Below are 24,588 nucleotides of genomic sequence, written 5' to 3' on the forward strand. Positions count from 1 at the left end.
GGGTAGTCCTGGCCTTATGATCACAATTGAGCCCAAAATTTCTGTTGCTAAGCAAGACAGTTGTTTCACAACCTTTCTTGACACAGATGTTAAGTGAATCACTGCAGTTGTTAAGTCAGTAACACGATTGTTAAGTGAACCTGGCTTCCGCATTGACTCTGCTTATCAAAAGGTCACAAAATGTTTCATGACGTCAGAACACCCCAACTGTCATAACTTGACCATGGGGATGCTGCAATGATTCCAAGTGTGAAAAATGGTCATAAGTCACTTTTGTCAATGCTGTTGTAATTTTGAAGTCTATATATATAAGTACTATATATATAATATAGGGAGACTGCAGATAGTCCTCAACTTACAACAGTTGAGGACTACCTGCAGTCTCCCTATATTATATATATAGTACACATGTGCTACAAAAAATAGGAATAAATTGACACTGGCATAACTTGCAAATTTCCCAAATTATCAAGTGTGTGTGTGTGTGTGTATATATGTATATATATATATATATATATATATATATATATATATATATATATATATATATATATATATATATAACAAGTTTCTGGGCTTTTTGTTTCTTGCTGACAGACAGCAAACTCTGCTGCCCTTTGGGAGACTCAGATAGCTATTTCTGCCTTATAAGGCTTCACATACATACATACATACATACATACATACATATTATATATATATGTAAACACCTATCCCATTTATAAAAGAAACATGCGCACAAGTACTGCTTCTTTGCAAGCATATTCATTGCTCAAATCACTAGACTTTAAATGAATTCTTTTGATTTCTGATATTTTAAAAGAAATACGCTTATAACTGAACATGCAGTATGACCAGTGGAAGTTGTACCTTGTTTCAAATAGATCAATATGTGTCATATATCTACCCATCTTTTCTGAAACTTCATATATTCTGCTCACCAATGGAGCTAGAGAATTTTGACTGCTTAGAAAGACTGAAAATCCACCAAGAAATTTCAGATTAATTGCACTGAAAAAAATAATCTTGGCTGTCAGCAAGAGATACCAGGAAAATAAATGAGAGATCAACAGATAGCAAATACGCTTTTTGGCAGATTAGATCAGATGAATAGTGGAAAAGGGCAATATTGTATTCATACTCTCCTGCCTGAAATGAATTAATTCTCTGTGTATTTACTCAAAGTAAGTCCTACTTTGTTTTAATAAATATGAACAACTGAGCTTTCCAAACTTTGCTGTGTCAGGGCCTAACATGATACATTCATTTATACGACACTACACCACTAAATTAAATTCTCAGACTGTATTCTAAAAGAGCCAATTTAGTGTGCTGCTTAAGGCACCAGGGTAGATATTAAGAGATGATGAATTCTAGTTCCACCTTAGGCATAAAGCAGCAATGTGATGTTGGGTCGGTCACTCTCTCTGAACCATAGGAATAGCAAACTACTTCCAAAATTACAGGGACTTTTTCAGGTGGTTCACGGGAGTCAAAAACTAACTTGAAGACTAAAAACAAAAATCTGAAAGGGCTCCCACTATGTCACCAAGTGAGAATGTGGTTCATATGTATGCAAGCCAGGTTTGTATACCTAACCTGGAACAAGCTTTGTTTGGATTAGTGGTGGGTTGCCCCGTTTGGACCGGTTTGCAAGAACTGTAGTAAAACTGGCGGTAGGCTCCGCCCACCCATGGTGACCCGGATGTCACCATAGGTGATCTGCGCATGTGCAGAAGAGCGCAGGCACGATGCGAACTGATAGTAAAGGTAAGTAGAACCCACCCCTGGTCTGGATACCCTTGGCACAAGGAAGAACTCCTAAAAAAACACTTCCAGGTTGCTCTCCTTTGAGTTCAAGGCAACACCAACAACTAAAAAGAAGATTTTCTCTTTCCAGGTCTGTTATCATCATAGTTGTTCTCTGGATATCATGGCCCTTCCTAAAACGCACTGTCCAGGCCTGGACTAAAATATTGGGTTGTAATTACAATTCTTAATACAAATTAAAACAAACTAAACTTAGAGAAAGAGAACAGGATGTGAAGAAAGAATAAAAAGTGCAGGAAAAAGAATAAAGAAAAAAATATATGGAGTGACTTTGAACCTTTAGCACTATACATAAATTTTCACATAAAATCTTCACCCGCTATATGGTTATAAACAGGTATCTCTTCATCATATATCCCATTCCTTAACTATATGCAAATTTGTAAAACATCAAGTTTTTAATCCTAGTGTCAGCAAAAAGTCCATAAAGTATTGCCAGAACATTTTTTTTTTAAAAAAAGTCTTATTTTAATCTTGATCAAATAAACCACTGGACAAAATATTCTAAGTGCAGCCTGACCAATGCAAAATAGATGGTAGTGTTTACATAGCATTGCAGTTGATTTGCTGGTTTGATGTGTGTGCCTGAAAAAAGTTGCCTTAACCAGTGGTGGGTTGCCCCCGGTTCGCATCGGTTCTATAGAACCGGTAGTAAAACCATCTGGAGGCTCCGCCCGCTTACCCTGACATCATCAAAATGCTTCTGCGCATGTGCAGATGCGTCTGTGCTTGTGCAGAAGAGGGTGAGCGTGCGGCCCCGTTGCGAACCGGTAGTAAAGGTAAGTAAAATCCAGCCCTGGCCTTAACTGTCCTTCAAAGTTTAGGTCAGATCTCTTTCTCAGTCTGAGGACTCCTGGCACTGAGTTAGAATAGACTTACTCCTTCCTAGCTTCACCTTTCTCCTTCTTAGGTTTCTTCCAAGGGCCATCACCGAGTGGGATCAAGAATAGAATAGAATAGAATTTTTATTGGCCAAATGTGATTGGACACACAAGGAATTTGTCTTGGTGCATATGCTCTCTGTGTACCTAAAATAAAAGATACGTTCATCAAGAATCATAAGGTACAACAAATGCCAACTCCTGCAACTTTACTGGTGACTCCTCAGGTTTGCTCGAAAATCCAGGATTTTTATTATTTTATTTTATTTAACAGCATCTCTCAACAATCCAAAGGACACTAAATGGCTCAGAAAACAAACAAACAAACAAAAAACTATACCACAACAGCTAGAAATCTCTCAGCAAGGAGAAAATAATTAAAATAGCTGGCTAAAACGATTTTAAGGCAGATGCCAATATACTCCATGAAGTCACAGGAAGGCAGAGCGCTTTGAACGTTGGAAAAGTAAGATTAGTTTGACTTTGACGGCGGAGCCAACTGTTCGTCAATCTGTCTGGGATGTTTTAATGAGGATTGAAGCATTTAAGAGGCTGGTGGAGTTTACCGGCTGCGCTTCCACTGGACCTACTTTCCACTCGGAGCGAAAGGGCTCCGAGGGGGAGGCGTGAGCCTCACGACTCCCACCCTCGGGCAAGGCGGCAGCAGCCTGGGCTCCGGGACGTCGCGAGGGCGGCGCAGTGGCCATTTGGTTTGGCAAGAAGCGCTCGGCAGGGTGCACACTCGGGAGCGAACGAGAAGGCAGGCTGGGCGTGAGGGTCCGGCTGGCTGGAAGGGAGCCTCCCCCTGACCCTCCTCCTTCTCCTCCTCCTCCACCACCAAAGCAGCCTGGGCCTGGGCCGGGCTCGGGCCGAGAGGCGGAGGCTCTCGGGAGAGCCCCCCAAAGTTTGCAGAGCGGCTGTTGCGCTGGCGGCAATGTGGCTGCTGTGGCTGTTCCTGGGCTCGGCGGGTGAGTGGGAGCTGGACGAAGGGAGCGGAGGCTAGCGAGGACAGCTGCCTGCTCCAGCAGGGAAGAGGCGTGGGCTTTGAGCGCGAGCCAGGGGGAGATGCGGGGGGAAGGGAAGCCTTAAGAGCAGCGGGATGGAGCCTTTGACGAGCCTTCCCGCCCCCTTCTCGCTCTGTATCGCTCTTAGGCGGAGGGCGGGAAGTAAAAAAAAAAAAAAAAAGCGCAAAGTTGGCCACCTTTGTAAAAAAACAGGAGCGCATTTGTTTCTCCTTGCGGCGGAGGGAGCGGGGAAGGCGCGCGTTGGGGTCGCCTAGGTAAACCCGGGCAACGCCGCTTAGTTGGGGCGGTTTGCGTCGCAGGAGTGTTTACATGGCGCTACAGTCGCTTTGCTGGTTTGGTGTGGGTGGGTGTGTGTGCGCGCGGGGAAAAGTTACTTAGCCGTCCTTCAGAGCAGGTTGGACAGAATGGAGTCGGCAGCCCTGTCCGTCCCTCCCTCCCTGTCCCTTTGGTCGGGAGATTCTGTTGAAATGTTATTATTAGATCTTTCTTTAGAGGAGCGGACAATTTCTGGCTTTTCTGATAGGCCAATTTGTTTTGACAAGCCCCCAAGTCCCACCCCAAAAAGAAAGTGTGAACTTCTTGCATAGTAAAAACATCATAATAACGTAAATAAAAAGCTGGCAGAAAACTCCCCCCCCCTTCTCGGTTTTAAGCATTCGAAACCACCAGAAGTGGTTTATTCGATTTTATTTTTTTATTTTATTTTATTTTATTTATTTATTTATTAAATTTACATGCATCCTCTCTCACCTATACTCTTGTCCTACCCCTCCCCGCTCCCCTGCCCAACACTTAAATTAAACCCTACTGGCCTTAAATTGGCAGCCCTGTATTATTTTAGTGAAAAAAACTCAGGCTGCCCTAGGCAGCTCTGAGTTTAAGGACTATTAGCTTTTCATTAGTGTTTGTGAGGCTGTGGATGCCTCTCTTTGCCTGGTTGATAGTTACTCTAATTTCTTTGGCTTTGAAAAGACAGCCCACAGTTAATCAGTTTGATTTCTGAAAAAGTTTAGATGGTTCTGCATTTTGAGTTGTCTTTACTTGGGTCAAACCATAGCTGAAATAAATCTGTGGTGATGAGTTCTTCTGATCCCTAGTCCTTTGCACACTAGTTGCACATTATGAAAGTTTTATTTTCCCCTGCACCTTGGCACCTTTTGCCAATCTGTTGTACTTCATTGGCTATTCAGTTAGTGGTGCAGTCAGGGATCACTCTGACACTTATTGCTACTTTAATCTGATGTGACCATGCCCCATGCCCTCCACCATCTGCGTTTTTTCTCCCAAACCAAGTTCCCACCAGATCTCTCAGTTGATCCCCATCTGGGGGACCTGGATTAACTTGAACAGTATTTGACCACCAGTGGTGATAGTAATGGTAGCTGCATGCCATGGGCCCGGGGTACTTGCAGGAGCACCTCCTACCGGCCTCCCACCGCCCAGTGCGCTCACATAGGACTGCCCTCCTCCGGGTGCCGTCTACCAGACAATGTCGGCTGATGGCGCCCAGGATGAGGGTGTTCTCTGTGGCCGCACCGACCCTCTGGAATGAGTTACCCACTGGGCTCCAGACAGCCCCTGACTTCCGTTCACAAAGACCTGAAGACATGGCTTTTTAAACAAATTGTCTGATCTGTTGGTAGTTTTTAAATAATTGTGGGATTTTAATTGTTTTTTTTAACTTTATTTATTGTTATTGTTATTGTTTTTACTCTACGTGATGGTTGTGAGCCGCCCCGAGTCCTCCGGGAGAAGGGCGGCATATAAATTTTAATAAATAAATAAATAAATAAATAATAAATAAATAAATAAATAAATAAATAAATAAATAAATAAATAAATAAATAAATAAATAAATAAATAAATAAATAAATAAATAAATAAATAATTAATAATAAATAAATAAATAAATAAATAAATAAATGGTACCAGTCTTTGTAACACTTTATGCAGGTTGTTTTAGGCTAGTGTTGAACATGGATTTAGTACTCCTCTGGAGTACTGTTGAACCCAAAGAAGGCCTAATGTGCCAAAGGATTTTTGATTTGGGAGTTTATTTTCAACAATACTGTGCAAAATGCTTGTGCACAAACAGAACAGGGTTTGAATGATGGTGAATATTCTTCATCGGCTTCAACCTTAAGTCCCTTAAGAAGAATAATTAGTGGCTGGTGACACATAATGAAAGGGGAGAGAAACCAGTGAATCCACCAAATCCTCTCCTTATCCAGCCCTTAATAGGTACAGTATCATTTGCTAGCTTTGTTCCTATGGCAAGATACAGACTGTGTTTAAGTTCTCTGAGTTTGACAAAATCCATTGATATAGGATAGCACCTCTGAGCTACCCATATTTGCTACCAGAGAGGATTTGTCAGTAGAGACAGCAAATTTTATGCTGATGTACTTTACTACCAGCTCAAGGTTAGTGACATTCTTGAGGAGAAAACAGGATATTTGCCAATATTACATTTCTTGTATCTCTAGTATTTGTTTCTACGCCGAAAAATCTGAACAGCTGATTCAGTAATGTAAACTAGTAAAATTTTATCCCACTGTTTTTAAGCAATAAAACTCCCCCTCCCAGCCCCACTTACATTCACCCAGAGAACCCACATTACAGAGAATCAAAAACGATACTGGAAATGATCTAGTAATGTGGGAGAGCATTTGAATTATACCAGACTGAAGGGTTTGACTCAGAGCTAAGAGTTGCTTATTATTAAACGTAGAATTATGAGCCACCCTAATTTATAGCAGCAATGATGACTGCTGAAGCATGCTTTAATTAATATAGCCAATAAACAAAGAAAAATGTACTGATGCTATTTAATTCATAGTTTTTAGCCAACCACTTGCTAGAGCAAGAGATCTGTATCATTCTGGACAAATGGTTGTCCAGTTTCTTCTTAGAATTCTCTGTTGTTGGTTCACCCACAAACATTAATATCAAATGTTAATATCTTATATTCAACAAACATGCATTCTGATATTAAAACCATAAACATATGTATATTCAAATGATAACAATTCTCATACTTAGTGAGAGGTCATACAAGATTTTAAAATCTTTGTTACATGTTTACATTCTATAGGCACAAAGTATTTTAGTTTCATGATACTTACCTAGGTTTCTTTTAGCATTTTCAGGTGTAATAATGTTATGCTTTGTTGTATTCTTTTAGATAACACTGAATTGTTTTAAGTAACTTTTAAATTCATGGTTATATCCTGTTATTGCTTGAGTAGAAATAAAAAGATGACAAACATTTTAATTCAAAAAATATTTAAGCTTTAAAACTGGCTTAGCAGAAAAGCCACAACTTGTTCACTCCTCTAAGAAGTTTAAAATATTGCCTTTCATAGAATACTGAGCATTTCCCTATTGCATGTGAATATCACCACGTTGTCTGTTATCTTTTCTTGTCTTGGGCTGTGAGGATAACCTTGAGAAACAGGAGATAGAGCTGCAATCAGGGTCGGATAAATGAAATCTGTCCAAGCCAGAAATGTAATCTGAGGATTAACCCTCCCTAGTCCTCTAGGCAGGAGGGGAGGGGAGGGATTTTAGAATTGTAAGATCCTTATAATAAAGGTAGCTTTAGTATTCATGATTTTGATTTCCTTGTGTGGACTGCCTTAAAGAATTTACATCTATGCAAATGTCTTTATTTTGTGCTTACAACTTCCATTGTTGTATCAACTTTCACTGTTGTAAACCTTACATGTTATTGATTATGTTTCTTAATTTCACTTCAAACAAAGATATATTTTCAGAGTAATTAATAACTTATTGTTCGTAAAGTTTATTTTTTTGATAACAATATGATATCAATACTGTGTTCACTGATTTCGACAATAACAATTATAGGTCAAGTTATACATCAAACTGTCTTTAATGAATCTCATGTTACTACTGCTGTCAGCCACTTTCAATTGCCTACTCAATTTTTGCTTAAATGTCTGGTTGCCATTGTCTGAGAAAGAGGTGTTCTTTACTTTGCTTAGGTTTTGATAATAGAGTTGCAAAGGCTATGTTTTTCCCCACTTATTTCTTGCAGTTTCCTGGAGCTCTCCAAAATCTTTGTATGGGAAATGATTGCAGTGTATCAACTGCTTCAAACTGTCATCAGTTCCTAATTGGAAGATAGTCAAGCCCAATGCGGCTGGGGAAATCAATGAAGATTGTGGCCAGTTCATAAGCCAGGAACTTTTATTGGTTCAGTTTAAGTGAACCAAAGTTCTTCTATCCCTTGTTTAGGTTTGGAACTAGAGTTGTTTGATGCTGTGAAGTGCCTGGAGGCACAACTGTGTGCATAGAGTGCATGGAGGCACAACTGTAAACAACTTTGCGTTTTCCAAGGAACACAAAGCTTCTTTTGCATTCTGCCTCCTAGAAAAGATGTGTAGGTGCTATATGTGTGTCCCCATGACTTCTGAAGTGTATTTTTTCCTTTGAATCTGAAGCACTGCTCATTTCTGCCAGAAACAAGCTGTAATGACTTAATATAGTTATGATCAAAAGCAACGAAGAAAGCAGTAGAATGTGAGATTGCATTAAAGTATGCCTTTTGCCATGATGATGTTTCTTTAAGCATCATTAAGTTTGTTTTTCCATCAGGAAGAATAATTTTTTGATGGTATTGAGCACAACTGTTCAACCTTATTGAAAATATGTTTCATTTGTTTTATCATCTATTAAGCTAACTGCTTATCATTTGCTACTGAACAGTTTCCATGATAGATTTCTGAAATTAAAAGAAAGTGAAGTAAAAGCATAAATAGGTAAGTTTTCAAAATTCCTTTCTGCTAGGTGAGCAGGGAGCAATATTAAAAAGTAAAGTAATTTTGTTTTAAAACCTCTCTGGAACAAATGGCAGTACAATTCTTCATAGATCCCTTTTAGTAATTCTAGATTAAAGGTCTATCAGCAAAGCAGTGACCTAATACATTAACATTAAAGCTGATTTAATGCACTACATTAAGGGTCTATTATAGAGATAAATAATTTTGTAGATTTTCTAAATTGGTTACTAATCATCATGGTTTGTATTCTGTTTCATCCCAACATTTATTATTAATTGGTAACTGCTACACGCTGAATGAAATTACATAAGAAAATTCAAAACCAGACAAGCAATAAACTCTTTTTTTACTTTATTTTTTTTACACTTGAATATAAAAATTAGGAAGCAGTGATGAAAAAAAAAGTGAACCCATTGTTTGTTATGGGGTGTTTTTGCCAAAAACCAAAAGTAAATGCTGATTTCCAGTAAAGCCATAGTAAATCGTAGTCACATGACTGAAAGATGCTTCAGATGTCTAAATGTGAGCTGGCTACTTAGCACCCAGAATGTGATCATATGACCAAAGTAGATGGTGGTAGCCATCAGAACTTTGAAACCAGGTTGTTAGTATCTTTTGGGGGGTGGTGTCCACTGGAACTTTGAACAATTGCTGAGCAACCAGTCGTAAGTCAAGGACTATATGTAGGTCATTAAAAATAGTCCATGAATTAGGGGAGAATTTTGAATTTAGAAGGTTATGATTTGTTATATGGATGGCATGCCTATTTGTTATATGACAAAAAAGTGGATAAAGTATTTAAGGTTCATATATTAAGAAATGCTTTGTTAAGGGTTTGGAAAAAATATCAATATAAGTTAAATTATAAGATACCTTTATGGGCAAATCCTAGACATGCAATAGAAAATATAAGTATAGAACAAAAACAGGAGGTGATTACCTATAAAGAGCTTCTTATTATGGAAAGGGGGGTAATGTATTTGAAATCTTTAGATATACTGAGAGAAGAAGGTATAATTTATACATGGTTTCAGTATGGTCAACTTCAAGCTAGATGGAAGGAAGATCAAAAAATTGGCTTTGTGCAAAATGAGGAGAATTTGGTAAAACAAATTAGAGATCAAAAACAAATGCATATTAAAAGGTTGTATAATGCTTTATTGGAAATAGATTCTGAGACGGAATTGGTTAAAGACTGTATGATTAAATGGGCACAAAATTTTCAAGAGCCAGTAATGATGGAAACTTGGGAAAAGATTTGGATTAGAAATGTGAAATTTACACAAGCACAAAATTTAAGAGAAAATTTTTATAAAATGTTTTATAGATGGCATTTAGATCCTAAAAAATTATCATGTATGTATTCTAATGTGCAAGCTAAATGTTGGAGATGTGACTGTGATGATGCAACTTATTATCATATATGGTGGACTTGTAGAAAAATCAAAGCATTTTGGATAAAGATTTGGTGGGTGATGCAGAATATTCTTAAAAAGAGACTGAAATTTACTCCACAGTTGTTCTTACTGGGTATAACTACGGACTGTACAGTTGCAGAGACTAAATTGATTTTGAACTTGATAACAGCAGCAAGATTGTTGGTAGCACAATACTGGAAGAAGGACTTTTTGCCTACTATTGATGACTGGATATTGAAAGTAACTAATTTAGCTGAAATGGCTAAAATTTCAGCATATCTGAAGGATCACACACAAGAAAGGTACATACAGGACTGGAGAAGATGGATTGATTATATACAAAATAAGTATCAGACCAAAAAATATCAAATAGCTTATGAATGATTTCTTTTATTTGTATAAGCGTTATATAAGTGACATTAGAAGTATTATGTTTAAGAAATAGGATTTTATATATGGGGGGTTAAGAATTTTTTTTTTATAGGGATGTTAGTTTAATGATTGGTTATGCAATTTAGATTATTGTTAAAGATCAATAGAAATACCTTGTGTTCTGCTCTGGGAAGTCGGGGAGGGGGAGGGGGGGTTGTGGGGGGTTGTGGGGGGTTGTGGGAAAAATATGTTTGTTTTTAAAACTTTTTCAATAAAAAAAAAATAGTCCATGAATTCTTGATTCATGGGAGTTTCTTGATCTTCATCTAAATCTATAGTTTTCTTTTTAAATGCTACTAACTTTTCTTAAGAAACATACTGGACGGTACTAATGACTTTACAAAGAAACATGCCTTAAGATCTCAAATCACAAGATCTCAAATTAAGCCAAACTTATTTCTTTCATTAATGGTTCTAATTATTTTTTACTTTTGAACTTCTTTCTACTTGAACCTATAAACAGAATTTTGTCTGTATTATATGCACGTTATATTATTAATAGAGCCTTCTGTATTGTTTACTAGCTTCTCTGTTGGGTTGGTTTCCTTCTTGATACTGACTTATTCATAGATTTCAGTCTTAAGACTGGCATATTAGCAATGACGGCAAAGAGTAGTTGGCAACTACAAATAAAATAATATCAAATTAATTTTACTTTATTTCACAATATTTAAGCTAATATTTTAAATCATATAAATTACAATTTATTGTTTTGATTAAGCAGGAGCCCTGGTGGTACAGTAATTAGAATGCAGTATTGCAGACTAAGTCTGTCCAGAGCCTGAAATTCAATCCTGAAGAGGCTCAAGGTTGACTCAGCATACTATCTTTCTGAGGTAGAATGAGGACCCAGATTGTTGGGAACAATGTGCAAAAAATGCTGATATTGTGAACTGCCCAGAGAGTGCTGTAAAGCACTATGGAGTGGTATATCAGACTAATTGCTATTGCTATGATAAGCCGAAGCAAATGAAAATACAGCCTTTTATGTTAGAGTCGGCATTTACTTAATTAGCACTGGAGAATTTATTTTCATTTTTAATATGCTGTGAGAGACTTTTTAAACCTAAATGGTGGCAATATTTTATATATTTTCTCAGAATCAGTCTCTGTGCTATCTCATTCTTGCTTCCTTTCTTGAGAATAGTCTTGCTGGATCAAGCTGAGGGCCATCTAGCCAGCATTTCATCTCATAGGTGGTCCATCAGATAAGTCGAGAAAACCCATAACAACTGATCAAAGCAACTCTCCTCTCCCAGTGTTGCTCCCACACACCTGGTATATATAGACTCCATGTCCATCTCCCATGTCTGGAGGAAGCACACAGTCATTAAAATAGTAGCCGCTAATAGACATACTATCTAATAATTTCTTTACAGTAGTTTCTTTTTGAGGTAATCTAAATTAGCAAGCAACATCTCATCTCATGGGAATGTATTGATTACAGGCTGCATAGAGAAATACTTCATGCTAGTTTTAAATGTCTTATTACTCAGTTTCATGAAATAACTTGAATTGTCAACTTCCTCGATGACTATTCATGCCAGGGGCATGACATCCAGTGGATTTGAAATGTGTTAATTAATTAGCTAATTGGCCTCATTGGAAAACTCCTATTAAGCGTTCTGTAACTTGATACCATAAATACAAATCCCAGGATCCCTACCAGCATTGTCAAAATTAGAGAGTTGCATTATTATTACTAAAAGTTATATAACATCTCTGGCTGTTGTAAATGGTTGTGCTATATGCCTCTCTGCAGTCACATGATCACACGTTGGGCAGGTCCAATTTGCAGCCAGTTATGGTGTTCCACAGTCACTTGACCATGATTGTTTTGGGCCATTTTCTGGCAAAAAATCCCCACCCATTCATTTGATTGGTTTTACTTAGTGACAGGTGTTTGCTTAATAATCGCAATGTTCACTTAACCGTGGCATTCAGTTAATGATCAGTGCAAAAAAAGCCAAAAAATTACTTCTGCTTATGTGGAAGCCTCAAATTAACTACTTACAACTGTATTTCCAGTCCCAATTATGGTTGTAAGTTGAGGACCACCTATAAATAAATAAATAATGTCAAAGAACTAATTGACTTTTATGGTTGGTAAGAATGTGAAAAAAATAAAAATGTTTTAGAGCTGTCTAAATAATCAAATGGTAATAATTTCTTGGCAGAATCTTACCTGTCAAAATCAATAACCTGTTATTAGTATCCTGACAAAATATCTGTGTAAACATCCACTTCCTTTTGTATAATTATTCTGATAATCTTGAGAGCCTATGATGATTAGATTGGTACTGGAAAGATCCATGAATAAATCCTCACTTGATGGTAGGACTTGTTGAGAGACCAGGCCAATGATTTAACCAGCCAAACCTACTTAATGTTCAAAGGATCAGATGAAAGATGGGCCAATGTGTGCTCCCTTGAACTTTTTAGAAGAAAGATATGATATACGTATAGTAACTAAGATTTAGAAAAGTTGGCATAGGTAAAATTTTCCAGATACTTGCCAACAGTAGGAGCTTCACTGAAAAACAGTATAATCTAAATGTTTTTGGAAATATCAGTTACAAGATTCCATGATTGTGTTTATGTTGTAGAAATTGAGGAAAGTAACCATGGAAATCTGTTTGAAATCCAATTATTTATATTGTTTATACACATTTTTGGCAGCATGTAAGTGAACTCTCAAACTGTGTTTTGGAAGATTGTAAATAAATGCTGTGCTAGCATATTCCAATTATTTATAATGTAATTTGTAACAGCCTCCTTAATAAAAGTATGCTTACTTCCATGCCTGAGTCAGGAAATTATGATATGAGCAATCTCTCAAAAAATCTACAAGTTTTCTCCTATTTTGATGAGTTCTGTCAAGTTATAGTTTGTTATCTTATTTGTAGAATGTATATCCCTCAAAATGTATTGCAAATGCGTAAAATCCAGTATATTGTGAATTATAATAATCAAGAAAGCAAAATTACACAATTTCCTCCATGCTGGGTTTTTTTTTTTTTTTGGCATTGTAATGTAGCTTATTGCTTTTTTTAATTGCTTCATCTCTTGTTTCCAAGATATTGGATATTGTCTTCAATAAACAATCATTGCAGTGTATCTTACTGTTGTTGTTTTTTTGTGTAGGGGGGAGGAATGAGTCATTTGTCAGTACATTGCATGTACCTCCTACGACCACCACCTAGAGCTGTGGTGGTGCAGTGGTTAGAATGCAGTACTGTGGGCTAACTCACTGCTCACTCCAGGAGTTCGTTTCTTAGCAGCTCAAGGTTGACTCAGCTTTCCATCCTTCCGAGGTCAATAAAACGAGGACCCAGATTTTGGGGGGCAATATGTTGACTCTAAACCTCTTAGAGAGGGCTGTAAAGCACTATGAAGTGGTATATAAGTCTAAGTGCTATTGCTATTGCTACTTGGTGGAATAAGGACAAAGTACGTTGTCAAGTAGTCTGTAGGTTAGCCGTGCTAGTTTGCATGCTGGCTTTTGTTTTCGCTTAGGGCATTCTATCCTAAATATGCCCATATTTATTGGTGCTGTGCTATTGCTGACGAAGAATGTTGCATAAGGCAAAAGTGCAGTTAAGCATTTGTTCCTTCTGAATCTTACCAAAAATGGTAGATGATAGCCTCTACTGATTAAAACCCTGATGGAAGACAGAGGTCACCCATTTATATGAGACCATGGGTTATGGAAGATTGCAACTTGGAATGTAAGAAGAATAAATGACATAGAGTCTGAACTAATGTATGAAATTAATTAAAAATGTATCTGACTGTAAGAGAAAGGAACAATGTATAGATTTAAATGAAGGTGACCTGCTCCTATGGAATGAAGAATATACCCGTGGAAGTGAAGGTCTGTGCTTAAGTATTACTGGAAATATGGAATAGTGTCATTTGGGATGTAAGTATTCCTGGAAATATGGAATAGTGTCATTTGGGATGTGACTCCATTGATTGGTAGTAGTTGCATGTTATCCTAGTGAATTGTGATAAATGGCGAGATGAGTGGCATATAAATTAAAGGAAGAATAAGAGAAGAGTTTTGAGGAAAATATACAATATTCTGCATGAATGCAATCTAGAAAAAATGATTCTATTGGGTGACATGAATGAATTGTTAATGAGACAAGAATGTAGAAAATAAATGATTGGGAGATCCAAGAATGAATGTGAATGGTGACTGGCTAGAAATGAGAAAAATACACATGACAATTATTACTGCAAAAAATAAGAGTGAAATATATAATGTGTATAGTGAGAAAACGATCATTGCAAAGAATAAGACAGAAAGAGAAAAGAGCATTAAGTTTGAAAGAGGGAGATAAAAGCTGAACGATGCTGATGGAAATAAAACATGAACATTGTAAAAGGGCTAAACAGAGAATCTAAATGGCATTAAAAATAAAAGCAACAGAATGATTTGAGATAAAAGTAAATCAGAAATGTGTGTAGGAATGATAGTGATATGAAGAGTGGAATTGAAACAGAAGATAAAAATGTTAATGTCCAAGACAAAAATGAGTAAAAGGAAGTCATAAAAGCTGTGAGTGTTGAAAAATATTGAAGCTGCAGATGTAGATTATGTTACTGAAGAAATATTAAAGTATATATGTGATTTGCTTATGGATACTCTGTGTGACTTGTTTAATGATTACATGAAGACACCATCTGTGCTTGATAATCAGAAAGACACTGTTATTATCACTAAGAAATATATGAGTGTGACAAAGTTAGTTTCTTGCTCATTTTTTATTTAGATAAATATATGATTTGACATGAACTTGGAAATGTTTTGCATGAATATGAAGTTAGAAGAGGTTGCCAAATGAGATAAAAGAGCTATATGTTGGAAGTAGAGGATGCATGTGCGTGAATTGAATGTTTAACAAAATGCAAATAATATAAATGATGTCAATTGTCCATACTGCTTTGGAAACACCAGACTTTGTTGATTGTTTGGAGTGAAGTCTGAAGTAAAACTTCCTCTCTTATATCCAAATTCCATAGAAAGAAGATACAGAAGTTTTACTATGCAAGTTTTACTACTGCTTGTTAGAGTTGGAGGTTGGGGATGTGAAAATGCAAATACTTGTTTGGTTCCTGTTTGGGAGCCTGTATAATTTGCAGCAAATACTTGATGAGGTGTATATGATACAATGAAGAGAATATATAGTCTGTTCTGAGAAATGAATGCTTATCAAAAGTAGCAAAAATTGCTATCATAGATATGCTTTTGCCACTTGGTCATATTGTGGTGAGATTATGTATATTAGGGGAAACATCAAAGTAAATTGAATGCAGTAGAAGTGGCATTATAAATGTGTGTGTTGGAAAAAGAAGAGATGGTTTCAAGAGATGGATGGTGAGTAAATATGAACTAATACAAAAAAATGAATGACTAGTATATTTAATTAAGTTGGTGGTACAGAAAGAATGGTTGACAATTAAATGAAAAAACATATGAAGAATAAAGAGTGAATAAAGGAGAAAAGGAACACCAATAAAGTTGTTAGTGGGTAGAGGTGATGAGAACTTCAGAAAGAAAGAATATTTTGAAGATCTCAAGGCAGCTTATGAAGCAATTTACATATGAGGTGGAAGTAAGGACAATGTACGGGGATTATACAGTTGGTATGCAGGAATAGCAAACAGTGTTGGTGTCAACTAAATTTAATTATGTATATTTATTTCATGTCTTTAATTTCTTTGCCTTCTATTTCTTACTCCCTTTGTGTACTTTACATAATGTAGCTAGCCTTAAAATAAAATGGTATGATGAATTTTTATGAAAGTATTTATTAAGTCTGTGCAAATCATTTCATGAAGTGCTTTCCTCAAGCAATGTACCTCTCTGAATTGTTCCTCAAAGCCAAGAAGCAGCTGCAGCCTGTCAGAAGTTTGGTATGGCTTTCTGAGATCTTCTGAGCATCTCTGTATATGCCCAGAAGATACTTTTGCCTGAGTAACTGATGAAATAAAGCCTTTTTTTCCCTGCATGATCGAGTTTCTTTTTCCTTTTGTAGCTATCAGCGATAAACTAATATTTCTGACTTCGATGACAAAAATGGAAATTCATTGATAATTTTGAAATGGTAGATATGAAAGATGTTGGGAAAAGTGCAGAGTGGGTAGACATATGAATCTTTCATATGGATTCACACACCTAAGCAAAAGTAAATGAAGTTAGCATATGTATGTATTACTTGTGTAATACTACAGTGCTTGGGTGTCTATTAAATCTGAAAATCCATTAAGTCTGAATATCGAACAAAAGCCAAGAGTCATATATGAGAAAATTACTTTAAGTAACTTATACAATATATGAGAAATATATGTGTCTATTCTTCACTTTACATTCAGCATATGTAAAATTGCACAAATTGTTTTGCTTAAAACAGCTTCACTTATCTTTAGCAGTTGGCTTCATCTAAATGCCAACTCTAGGAAGCACACTGCTTTTGTATGATTATCTCCTGTTGAGCAAGTAAATTAGAGGAATAAAACTGGACTTCAAGACCACAGGAGGACTCAAATTATGATACTACATCATTCAGATTGACCTCAACACTGACAACTTTATTTTGGGGATTGGAGTTGTTCTTCATCCTTGTTGCTCTTGTTCTCCTTTACTGCAGTGGCCTGTAAAGCTAACTGTCATCCTGTCATCACTTGATATCCTTGGTCACCTTTGTCCTCCTCTAGTATTGGAATACATCATCTTCAGATGCTTGTCTTCACAGTTTTTTTATGGTCTGTGGAAATTGCTGATTTCAAATTTTTCAAATTGCAGATCCATTTCCATGTCACAGAGCATTTTTTCCAGCCATTTGCCAATGTTTTAATTTTAACTACTTTCAAAACTACAGTGAAGTTGAAGACTGCTGACTTCAACTTGTAGTTGACATTGAGGTCATATAGGGCATGTCGCTCTCTTCTGAGTCTATTGCACAAATCCTCCAACACAGTTATTATCTCCTAAAAGAATGTCTTCATATAAAATATTTTAGTTGGCTAGATGAATAATGCTATATTTTGGGTATAAAAACATGCTCTTCAATTTTTCATTTCTCATGAATGACCTGGAGCCCTTGTGTTCTTAGGCTATATTCTCAGTGCCTAAATTTGAAAAGTATAATATTTGGTAAAGTGACAGAAGAACTAAACTTAAACAAATGATGACATAAACATTGCCTTCTACAAGTTACAATAAATCAGGGGTGTCAAACTCACGTTGTCATGGCATCACATGATGTATTGGGACTTTCCCCCCTTCACTAAACCGGATGTGGGTGTGGCCAGCATGTGCCGCATCCAGCCCGTGGGCTGGGAGTTTGACAGCCCTGCAATAAATGATTGGAAATTGATGCATGATATATTTCACAATTCTTAGATGGTATAATGGGTCTACCATGACTGATCTTAATTCTGCAACTCATTGGTATTTGCATTAACAATGACATTCTGCCTTGTAATACTTTTTCCCTGCAATTGATTCTTCATAGTTAAATGCTCTTGAGTATTCTCAGGGATGGTGTCAGATCAAACCAGTCTTGTTGGCATTGTATAGTTGGAGTAGTGTCAGGGTTTAATTTTTGATGAGTTTATTTAACGTTTTCTCAAATGGTTTTGCAGTTGGCGTAGTTAAAGATTCACCAAATGTTTGCTTGTTCAAAGTGCCATGGGCATTCTAAAACTTTTTTAGACCTATTCATTGTTGGCTTTGAGACTTAAATCAGAGCCCTGGTGGTGCAGTTTTAAAGTGCACTATTGCACTTTATTGCAAACTCTGCCCACAGCCTGGAGTTTGATCCTGACTGGGCTTAAGGTTGTCTTAGCCTTCCATCCTCCCAAGATTGGTAAAATGAGGACCCAGATTATTGGGGGAAATATACAAATAATGCTTCTACATTGTAAACTGCCTAGACCTAGAGAGTGCTGTTAAGCGCTATGGGGGAGTATATAAGCCTAAATGCTATTTGCTCTTGCTAGTGTGATTGAACATTGTATTAGCTTCTGCTGATCTTAGTGTGTAGTAACACCACAAAAATGTTTCTGCATATGCCCCTCCACCACTGTGTCTTCCAGTATTGATTCTTGCAGTTTTCAGTTTTCTTGTAAAGTTTTCATGTTCCTATGCTCCAGTTTCAGTAGACTTCCTGATAGCATCTACATCATATTGCAAGACACACTTCTTCATCTTTTTTTTTTTTTTTGCCTTATGAATATTGGATACATTTTCTTTCTTACCCCTGTACTCTTCACAAAAATGTGTCCAGAACCCTGAGTCTACTGCTGCAATCAAGTCCGACTTCTGAATTACTCTTACATTTATTTGATCTCTTTTTTCACCCACTATATTATTTAACTATAATAGAGGAGTTGCAAGCACAATCTCTGAGATATCTCTCCCCCCCACTCCCCCGGTCTTTGAAACAGTGGTCGACTGCTGAGATTGCCAAAAGCCTGAGACAGTTTGGGAGCTTCAAAAGCAAGAGTATGTGTGAGAGTATGAACAATAACAATTTGCCGAGATTAATATATGTACAGAAGAAGTAACAGTAAACAGTAAACACATTCTGGATGCCATAGACTTATCTATTAATCTTTAGGGTGAAATGTAAACAGATTTAGTTTGTTACATCCCATGTTTGTTAAAGGGGTCCTTAATTGAGTGTTTCACTCTAATGACTATATACACTAATAAAAGTGGAACAGTACAGGTAATCCACAAGTGGCAACCAGTTGTTCAAGGAACATTCAAAGTTGCAGTGAATGAATAATACTTACAATGGGTTTCTCATAGTTCTGGCCATTGCAGCATCCCTGTAATCAAGCGATTGTGATCTGGATGCCTGGCTTATGATTGTGAAGTTGTAGCAAGCAGCATTCATGCGATTGCGATTTCCAACATTCCTTGCCACAAAGTCAGTGGGGAAGCTGGCAGGTAAATTAGATGTTGCAATCGTGGGAAGCCCTCACTTAAAGACCCACACAGTTATCACTTAACAATAGCAACTGGGACTGCCAAAGTTGTCATCGTTCGGTGGCAATCATGTGACATCACACTTTATGACCATGTTTCTTAGCAAAGACAATTTCAGTCCTGATTGGCATTGTAAACTGAGGACTACCCATACAAGAATTATCTGCCTAATTGTTTACCTGTGTTAAATTACGCAGCATAATAATAATATGCAGGGTGAATAAAAATTCATCATTTTTTTTAATTAAAAAACAAGGATTTTTTAATTTAAATCAGATTTGTTAAATTTAAATCGGATTTATTTAAATTGGATTTTTTTCATTTTTATTAAATTTATTTTAATAAAATGTTTTTGAAGTAAAAATCTATCTAAAGATAGTTTTCTATTTAAGATACATTAATAATTTAGTTTATCATGAAATGGAGCTTAGTTATGTAGCATGAGGCTGTATATTCTTCAATATTGGGACTGTTGGTGAGTCAACAGTGGGTCAGAGGAGGAGCCAGTGCGGGACAGAAATGACAGTTGCTCTTTAAAAATTATGATTTAAATTGAGTTGATTTAAATCAAGCCTTTTTACAAGTGATTTAAATCATGATTTAAATCAAATCCACCTTGATAATATGTATTTTTGGTAAGACTTGATATTTTAGGTAGTAACTTATCCAAAAATTGTGACTAAGAAGTCAGCTGAAGGAAAGAAAAAAGATAAAAGATATTTTCTAACCTGGTGATCCTACATATTTAGACATGCTCCCTTCAGCATCTTCAAAGCAGGAACAAGCAATATTTTACTCAGGCAACCTGACTTTGCACTTTTTTGTTGTACCATTATCATTTTATTTACTTAATTCTGTAGCTACAAGAATAGGAACTTCATTATTTCCAAATGTGATCCTTGCTGTTGTAATTGGATTTTAGTTAATAAAACATGCATTTCAGAGCCAGAAATGTATTTCTCAGACCTTCAGAACAGCAAAAATGCCTTGTCCTCATTGCTTGTTTGATTTTCCATTTTCCCTCCAGCCCCTGCATTGAAAACCAGGCTTGTGGAATTCATTTCCTGTCATTTAATTTGCCATTTATTGGAGCGTGGTGGCTCATGTGGCTAGGATGCTGTTTGGAGGTTAGCAAGCCCGCATTTGAGCCCCAAGTGCCAGCTTAGTTGCCAGCTGCCTGTAATTACTGTGAGTTCAATTCTCACCAGGCTCAAGGTTGACTCAGCCTTCCATCCTTTCAAGGTAGGTAAAATGAGGACCCAGTTTATGGGGGCAATAAGCTGACTTTGTATAAAATAGAACACTGCTTAGGGGGGGCCAAAAAGCCCTACTAAGCAGGTATATACAAAAATATGAAGGCTATTGCTTAATGCATTGTAAGCCGCCCTGAGTCTCCGGAGAAGGGCGGCATATAAATCGAACAAACAAACAAACAAACAAACAAACAAACAAACAAACAAATAAATAAATGCTGCTGAGTGGTGGGATGAGCCCCCATGACTGCTCCAGCATCTTGACAGGGACATGAAAGGAGCCCTAATGACATTCCCCAGGCAACAGTGATGTCACTGGCTTATCTTTTCAACGCCTTAAGATGGAAGGACCTTAAACGACGCCTCTGATATGAACAGGATGGAGGGATTTGCCATTTATTTGCCAAACCTATTAATTTATCTTTTATCTCCATATTAGCAAATGGAGTATAATAAGATGTAATTATTATTGCATATTTTAGCTATATATGTTTTAAAAAGAAATATTTTAAACTATTTTTCAAATAAAAAATTCTCAACTGAAAACTTTAAAATAAAATTTAAATTAAAAATTAATCCATGTTTTTTATTATTTTTTTCATCCTGCTGATCAGCCAAATATACTTGTTTGGGAGTAAAGTACAGTCTCTTAGGGCTTTTAAAAGAATATTTTTTGTTTAATTTTAAAATGGAAAAGAAGCAAATCTTCTCTATTTTTTTTCATGCAAATAGGGCAGTATAGTAGACATATATTGACTAAGTTTCAAGTTAATATTGATTAATTCTGGATGCATGAATAGCTGACATTTAGGAAAGAACATTTTTCAACTTACATTGAAGCCTAGACTTTTAAATCATCAGATATGACAGTAATAAACAAATTTGCAATGTTAATTTTGGTAACACATTGTAATTCATTGCAAAAAACAACCTTGTGGCATCATAAAGACTAAAAATGATTGTGACATCTGGTTTACTATAAATAAATTCTGGAATTCAAAAACATTATTTTTCTAATATCTCTACAAGTTAAAAATGGTCATGGTCAGTTACTGGAGTTACACATCATAAATTATTTCATACTATTATACAAACTATTGTTCAATCCATACATCTCATTAAGCCATAACCATACAAACCATGTTTACTGTGATCTATTAATCCATTCACTGTGTAAATAGTGCAATGTTGAATGTTTACATCATCCCAAAAAGATAAAGAAATACTTCATAAAACATATGTATGTTCAATATTTAGGCATTTAATGGTGTGGCAGGTGCTCCGAAAACGTTTGAACACACACTTGTACGTCAAACTCTCCAGGTGTGAGTTACATAAAACAACTTTAGACTACCTCAGGTTCCGAATATCATCAAAAGGCATGGAAATGGACCCCACTAAGGGTCCATTTCCACTAAGTATTGGACTGGCAAGCCCCCAAAACACGAAAACAGCTACAAATTTTTTTGGGTTCGCTAATTTCTACTGCCAGTTCATACCATCTTTTACCCAAGTGGCGCTTCTGCTAACCAATCTATTAAGAACAAAACACCTAACTAAAAAGCCCCGTCCAGGGTGTCCAGTTCTATGGATGACTGATTGTCAATGGGCCTTCGAACAGTTGAAATCTCGTGTTTGTGAAGGAGCCAGTGCTAAAGCACCCGGACCCGTCAAAACCCTTTGTAGTGCAGGCAGACTCCAGCGAGGTGGCAGTGGATGCGGTGCTCATACAGGTTAACGAGGAGGGGGCCCTCCAACTCTGTGTATACACGTCATGGAAATTAAACGACATTGAACGCAACTGGCCCATATGGGAGAAGGAGGCATTTGCAGTTTGGTGGGCCGTGTTGACGTGGCAGTTCTTGTTGGAGGGAGGAAGTATCTCCTTTGAGGTTTGGATGGACCACAAGTACCTGGAGGCTCCAGGCCCCACGTAGGCTATCCCCAAAACAGGTCTAGTGGCCACTATATTTCTGGAGGTTTAACTTCCAATTGAAATACATCCCAGGAAGGAAAAACTTTATAGCGGACGCCTTGTCCAGAAAGCCACAGTACGACAGTGGGCAAGAAGAGATATTCCAAGCAATAATTCCTGCCAGGTCGGCCCAACAAACCTCAGACATCACCACCGCAGTGACCTCACAGTGCTATCCTGACGAGGATATACCCTGGGCTATCTAGGAAGCCCTCAACAACAATCCGTGGTTCCAAGGGAACCAAACATGGTGTGTGCTACCATGAAGCCCCGACCAGGCAAGCCACAGGTCTGTTGCAGACAGTGGCAAGTCTAGCACAACCGTGGGAGCAGTTAGCTATCGACTTTGTTGTAGAACAGCCAGCCAGTCGAGAGAATACGGTTATCTGGACCATAATAGATTTATTTTCAAAACAGGCTCATATCGCAGCCTGTCCTGCTCTTCCCTCTGCACAAAAGTTGGCCAAGTTATTCATAGTCCATATCTATCGTCTCCACGGTGTCTCTCAGAGGGTGATTTCGGATAGGGGAGTGCAATTTACTGCCAGATTCTGGCAGGATTTCTTGACCAGAATCGGGGCATCCCAGAGGCTTAGCTCGGTGTTTCACCAATGGGGCTGCAGAGAGGACTAACACCATAGTGGCATGGTATCTACGATGTTATGTCAAACATTGACCGACCGATTGGGCGGATTTACTCCCATTTGCTGAGGTAGCGTGCAATAACGCTATCCATAGCAGTACAGGTTATACCCCTGTTCCAGGTTGCAACGGGATGAGAATTTGTCCCAATACCAGAATGCCCTAAAACTGCCCCAGTGGGTGGCAGAGTGAAGGAATGGACAGACCGAACGAAGGCCATGTGGCAAGTGGTTAAAGAGGCATTAAATCATGTGGTGGCAAGGTACAAACAGCAGGCGGACAAAAAACGGAGGCCACAGCCTATGTTCAAAATGGGTCAAATGGTGTACCTGTCCACCAAGTACCTGAGGCTAAACCTCCCTGGTAAGACACTCGGATCTAAATACATAGGGCCCTTGCCCATCGTTCAGCTGATAAATCCACTGACAGTACAGCTTCGCCTGCCTCGGCTGCTGGGAAAGACCCAGTGTTCCACAGCAGCCTATCAAGCCAGTCTGCATCTCTGCATTAAGGGGACCTGATGTACCACCGCCATGGCCTGTTGTGGGGTGGTGGGGAAATCGGAATTTGAGATGGAAGATATCCTAGATATGAGATGGCACAGAGGGAGACTCCAATATATGGTAGTATGGACTCTCCACTCTCAGAGGCCTCCTGGGTACCCAGTGAAGACATGCATGTCCCCAGACTAACTGTAGCATTCCATCGACAAAATCCAGAGAAACCAGGGGGGAGGATAGCCCAGGCTTGAGCTCACTCTGCTGTTTGTGTTCCAGGTCCTGACTTCCTGGTAGGGGGGCCACATGTCCGCCCCAATGTGCAGCTGCGTGTCGGACTCCCATTCTGGTGGGTGCGGAGGTTCTGACAGAGCGGCAGCTCCCATGGCACCCTGGCTCCTCAGCTTACTTCCTGGCCACCAAGCAATGTGAAGATCCCTCCTTGCGTGCCTCTTCGTCATCTCCCGGCCTGGCAGCAAGCTTTCTGAATGGACTGGACAGCATCCAGTGCAGCTGGGGGCTGCTGGCTGAGCAGCTGTTGGGGGAGGCTGAGAGGCTGAGACACTGAGGGTCATGAAGAGGTTTGGAAATGGCTGTAATGATGGCTAATCTGGAGGAGTAACCAGCAAGCTATCCATGTATTAAAACTGAATCTAATAGCTGTTTCAGTCCAGCTTGAGATGTATAAAAAGTTTAGACTTACAAACTTCCTTGGTGGAAAAAAAAGAGCCATAAATTATGGTTACATTGAAATCCATTCCACTGTATTGAAGATTTAGAATACTCTTACCATAACTGTACCTCAGATTGCCTACTGACCTTCAAC

General features: G+C 37.8%; 1 protein-coding gene across 2 annotated transcripts in view; it reads left to right on the forward strand.

Moving 5' to 3' along the window:
* Positions 1-3,592: 3,592 nt before the first annotated feature.
* Positions 3,593-24,588, forward strand: part of LDLRAD3 (low density lipoprotein receptor class A domain containing 3) — a 167,210-nt gene continuing 146,214 nt past the window's right edge. For both annotated transcript variants that reach the window (XM_070931209.1, XM_070931210.1), the window contains exon 1: positions 3,593-3,679. In XM_070931209.1, the coding sequence (XP_070787310.1) occupies positions 3,646-3,679 (34 nt within the window). In that variant the 5' untranslated portion in view covers positions 3,593-3,645. The remainder of the gene's footprint in view (positions 3,680-24,588) is intronic.

The sequence above is a fragment of the Pituophis catenifer genome, unplaced genomic scaffold (genome assembly GCF_029215685.1).
Source record: "Pituophis catenifer annectens isolate HBS135680 unplaced genomic scaffold, rPitCat1.0.hap2 SCAF_1, whole genome shotgun sequence".
In the NCBI taxonomy this organism is placed as follows: domain Eukaryota; kingdom Metazoa; phylum Chordata; class Lepidosauria; order Squamata; family Colubridae; genus Pituophis; species Pituophis catenifer.